Raw genomic sequence first — 4,830 nt, 5'->3', positions numbered from 1 at the left:
AGTTTTCAAAAGAGCTCTCTCAGCCCCACCTGCCTCACAGGGTGTCTGTTGTGGGGAGGGGAAGGGAAAGGAGATTGTAAGGCGCTCTGAGACTCCTTTCGGTAGTGAAGGGCGGGGTATAAATCCAATCTCTTCTTCAACTAACACTAGATCTGCAGTGCATCATGCCAGGGTGCCCAGAATATGAACTCCCTACATCACTGAACCTTGGGAATCCTGAAACACAGTGGTGGGTCTTTTACCTCACAGGGCGCCTGCTGTGGGGAGGGGAAGGGAAAGGAGTTTGTGAGCCGCTCTGAGACTCCTTTGGGTAGTGAAGGGCGGGGTATAAATCCAATTTCCTCTTCAACTAACACTAGATCTGCAGTGCGTCATGCCAGGGTGCCCAGAATATGAACTCCAGTCCCTACATCACTGAACCTTTTAAAGTCTGTGGGCAACTTGTGAATCCTGAAACAAAGTGGTGGGTAGAACCATGCTCCCTCTAAGCTGTGGAGTCTTGTGGGCAAACATTCTACTTTGTGAGCTACTGGCATTCAAGTTGTGAGCGAGCGATTTGGCTACTGCGTAAATCAGTTTGCTCTGGAGCCCTCCTTCCTGAGCTAAGAGCTAAGAAAAAAATGTGTGAGCCGGAGGCTAAAAAACTGTGAACCAGCTCACGCTAACTCAGCTTAAAGGGAACACTTCCCCCGACTCATTCAAAAGCCCCCCAAATTTAAAAATCCTGTCTATGAGCCTGCTTTTCTCCCTAAGCACTGCCGCCCACACCTCCTGGGATTTCCCAAACTGCAGCTGGCAACCATAAGAAAATAAGGGAGAAGAGAACCCAAGGTGAGCGCTGAGAGGTGCTAACCCATGGACGGAAGACCGCCCTTCTGTAGGAGAGGGTCTGCTTTTCGATGCATGCCTCCGTCCCGTCAACAGCCTTCATTCCTCTGTGCATGCTTCATTTCACCCAGCTGTGCACATCTGCACCCTGCCTTGGCTGTTCTCTCTGAAAGGCATACAGAATTCCCCCCCCTCAGCCCCCGCCTCTCACCTGGCCTTTGTAGCCCAAGACGGACGAGACGCCCTTCCCTGATCAGTCTCAGCTGGCTACCTCCAGGGCGTGGGTGTAGACCGGAACTCGAGACCTTTGGTCAAGTGTGGACGGGGAAAGCCCTTGGCAGTGTCCTTTCTCAGCCCCGGAGAGTCTCTGGCCACAGCTGTGCCCGTCTGAAGCTCCCTGGCCCAGTGCAGGGTGGGGCAGGGTGGAATTCTCCTTGAGAGTCACGCTTTCCATAGTGTGTGTGCCGTGCTGGTGCCGTGTTGTCTGTTCTCAAGCGTCCTGTGTTTGTCGTCCCCTTCTTCTGTTGTAGGGAAGCAGCAAGATGGGGCGGTGGAGAATAATCAGAACAAAGGTAAATTCCCAGGATCGCCCCCCCCAAACCTCCCCCCCGCACCTATGGTGCCTCCTGTCTTTAGTTGGGGTTGATTCTGGACGTGTCTATTCCCGTCGTTTGTATTCTATTCTGTGTGCTGTGGGGTTAGAGTGTCGCGGGTGAGGATTTGGGAGACCCACGTTCGAATCCCCGCTTTGCCACGGAAACCGGCGCTCCCAGCCTGCCTCACCTGGGTTGTTGCTGTGAGGATGATATGGAAGAAGGGAGAGTTGTGTTGCAAGCCGCTTTGAATGCCTAGTTTGAACGGGATAAAAGGTAAAGGTTTCCCTTTGCTTTAAAGCCAGTCGGATCCGACTCTAGGGGGCAGTGCTCGTCTCCATTTCCAAGCCGAAGAGCCAGCGCTGTCCGAAGACTTCTCCGTGGCCGTGTGGCCGGCATGACTCGTCGCCAAGGCACACGGAGCGCTGTTACCTTCCCACCGAAGCGGTACCTCTTTATCTACTTGCAATTTCTTGCTTTCGAACCGCTAGGTTGGCAGGAGCCGGGGCCAGAGACGGGAGCTCACTCCGTCACGCGGCACTCGGGTCTCGAACTGCAGAACTACAGACCTTCCGGTCTGCAGCTCAGCATATCAACCTGAGGCACCGCAGCCCTCTGAATAGGTCCAAAGGTTGTTGCTGTTGACGAAGTTCTCTGGATTGCTAAACTGTTTCGAGAAAGCTTCATCCGAACAGGACCGTGTACAGCCTTATAAACATGAAGACACAGTATGTAATTAGTATCAATATCTATTCTGTTCCAATTTCTTGGTACATTGCATTGGTCCATTTTAAGATTATGATTATTTGTTGTGATGTTTATAAGGCTGTACATGGTCCCGTTCGGATGAAGGTCTGTTGAAACGACTTAGCAATCCGGAGAACTTCGTCAACAGCAACAACCTTTGGACCTCTTTACACTATTTGTAGGAGCTGCGGTGGCTCAAGTGGTTAAGACGCTGAACTGCAGGCTGTGGAAGGTCAGTAGTTCAGCAGTTCGAGACCTGAGTGCCGCATGACGGAGTGAGCTCCCGTCTCTAGTTCCAGCTCCTGCCAACCTAGCAGTTCGAAAGCAAGAAATTGCAAGTAGATAAATAGGTACCACTTCGGTGGGAAGGTAACAGCGTTCCGTGCGCCTTGGTGTTTACTCATGCTGGCCACATGACCACGGAAATGTCTTCGGACAGCGCTGGCTCTTCGGCTTTGAAACGGAGATGAGCACCGCAACCCTAGAGTCGGATTCGACTGGCTTTCGAGCAAGGGAACCTTTACCTCTACACTATTTGTATTATTTTTGTCATATTGATGTTATTATATCGATAACAAAATATGAGGTTATTTCAGGCGCACTATCTACAGCTTTTTTTCTATCGTGATCGATGCTCTTATGAGCTGTGATTCTTCTATAGTAATTGGCAACTCGACTGCAGACACTGGAATGGCTTTCCCCCTCAAGAATCTGGGGACCGTAGTTTTGTCAGAGTGTGTTTAGACGTGAAAACCATCTCCTTCTCTCCTCCTGTTCACGCCTCCCCAGATTCAATGAGAGAAGCCACAATGGGTGAACTGGATCTGTAGCACAGATGTTGCGTATGAAGTGTGTGTGTTTAGACGTGAAAACCATCTCCTTCTCTCCTCCTGTTCACGCCTCCCCAGATTCAATGAGAGAAGCCACAATGGTTGAACTGGATCAAGTCTGTAGCATAGATGTTGCGTATGAAGTGTGTGTAAAGTGTGTGTCAATGAGTGTGTTGAGTGTGGTCAAGTCGCAGCCAACTTATGGCGACCCCAGCAAGGGGCTTTCCAGGCAAGCGAGAAGGAGAGGTGGTTTGCCAATGCCTTCCTCTGCACAGCCTTCCTTGGTTTTCCCCCATCCAAGTACGGACCCTGCTTAGCTTCCAAGCTATGGCGACCCCAGCAAGGGGCTTTCAAGGGAAGTGAGAAGCAGAGGTGGTCTGCCATGGCCTTCTTCTGCACAGCCTTCCTGGGTGGTCTCCCTTCCAAGTACCAACCCTGCTTAGCTTCCAAGCTATGGCAACTCTAGCAAGGGGCTTTCAAGGCAAGCGAGAATCAGAGGTGGTTTGCCATGGCCTTCCTCAGCACAGCCTTCCTGGGTGGTCTCTCATCCAAGTACCAACCCTGCTTAACTTCCAACTTCTTGCGATCCCAGCAAGGGGCTTTCAAGGTAAGCAAGAAGCGGAGGGGGGTTGCCGTTGCCTTCCTTGGCAGAGTCTTTCTTGGTGCTCTCCCTTCGAAGTACTGACCCTGCTTAGCTTCTCAAGTCTGAGGTTGGGCTATACCACGATTCCTTCCCTTCCCTCCTACTATTTACACCTAGGAAATATTTCCATGTGAGAAAAATGTGTGTCTTTGGATATTGGCATATGTGTGAATTTCTATAAGAGAAACTTGGGGGACGGTCCATGTATCTGAATGCTTGTTTTCCATCAGCTTTCCCGAACTGGACACATTCAAGGAAACAGTCGTCAAACTAATTTCTAGCCAGGAAATATCCCAAAGAAGCAGTTACAAGATTGTATGAGATGCCACAGAAAGGGGAAAGAGACCTACTGGGGCAGAATAACATCTTTTCTCTGAAGACACTTTCCAGAGAGTAGCTGTGTTGGTCTGCTATAGAAGAGCTAGATTTTGAGTCCAGTAGCACCTTAAGAGACCCAACAAGATTTTTAGGGTCTAAGTTTTCAAGAGTCCAAGCTCCTAGCCCAGTGGTGGCTAACCTATGGCACGGGTGCCAGAGGTGGCACTCAGAGCCCTCTCTGTGGGCACGCGTGCCATCGCCCCAGCCAGGCCCAGACCATCATTAAAGTGTCGAATTCTCTGCCAAATAATTTTAAGTAAATGAAAGCATTTGGGATTGCTTTCCTTGCTATGTTTGGATCATCTTAAGTAAAACCTCAGTATTCAGGTTAAATTGCCATGTTGGCACTTTGCGATAAATAAGTGGGTTTTGGGTCGCAGTTTGGGCACTCGGTCTCTAAAAGGTTCACCATCACTGTCCTAGCCTATCTGATGAAAGGGACTCTTGAAAACTCACCCCCAAAGATCTTATAGGTCTCTAAGGTCCTTTCTGCCCTAGACTTTAAATCCTGTCTGAACCCTGTTCCCGAACTTACATTCTACACTACACGCGAGTTCACCCCTGTAATTATCTCGGGGTATTTTTACATTCTACACTACACACGAGTTCACCCCTGTAATTATCTCGGGGTATTTTTACATTCTACACTACACACGAGTTCACCCCTGTAATTATCTCGGGGTATTTTTACATTCTACACTACACTCGAGTTCACCCCTGTAATTATCTCGGGGTATTTTTACATTCTACACTACACTCGAGTTCACCCCTGTAATTATCTCGGGGTATTTTTACATTCTACACTACACTC

The 4,830-nt window shown here is 49.6% G+C and overlaps 1 protein-coding gene across 1 annotated transcript in view; it reads left to right on the top strand.

Annotated features, from left to right (window-relative positions):
• The window catches only part of LOC107106293 (plasma membrane calcium-transporting ATPase 3-like), a 126,056-nt gene that overhangs the window by 27,419 nt on the left and 93,807 nt on the right, over positions 1-4,830 (top strand). The window contains 1 exon segment of the mRNA XM_015406421.1: positions 1,359-1,400. Coding sequence (XP_015261907.1) covers positions 1,359-1,400 — 42 coding nt within the window.

Source organism: Gekko japonicus, unplaced genomic scaffold (assembly GCF_001447785.1).
Source record: "Gekko japonicus isolate JY-2015 unplaced genomic scaffold, Gekko_japonicus_V1.1 scaffold3166, whole genome shotgun sequence".
Classification (NCBI taxonomy): domain Eukaryota; kingdom Metazoa; phylum Chordata; class Lepidosauria; order Squamata; family Gekkonidae; genus Gekko; species Gekko japonicus.
Note: the sequence above shows the minus strand (reverse complement) of the source record. Positions and strands in the feature narration are given on the sequence as shown.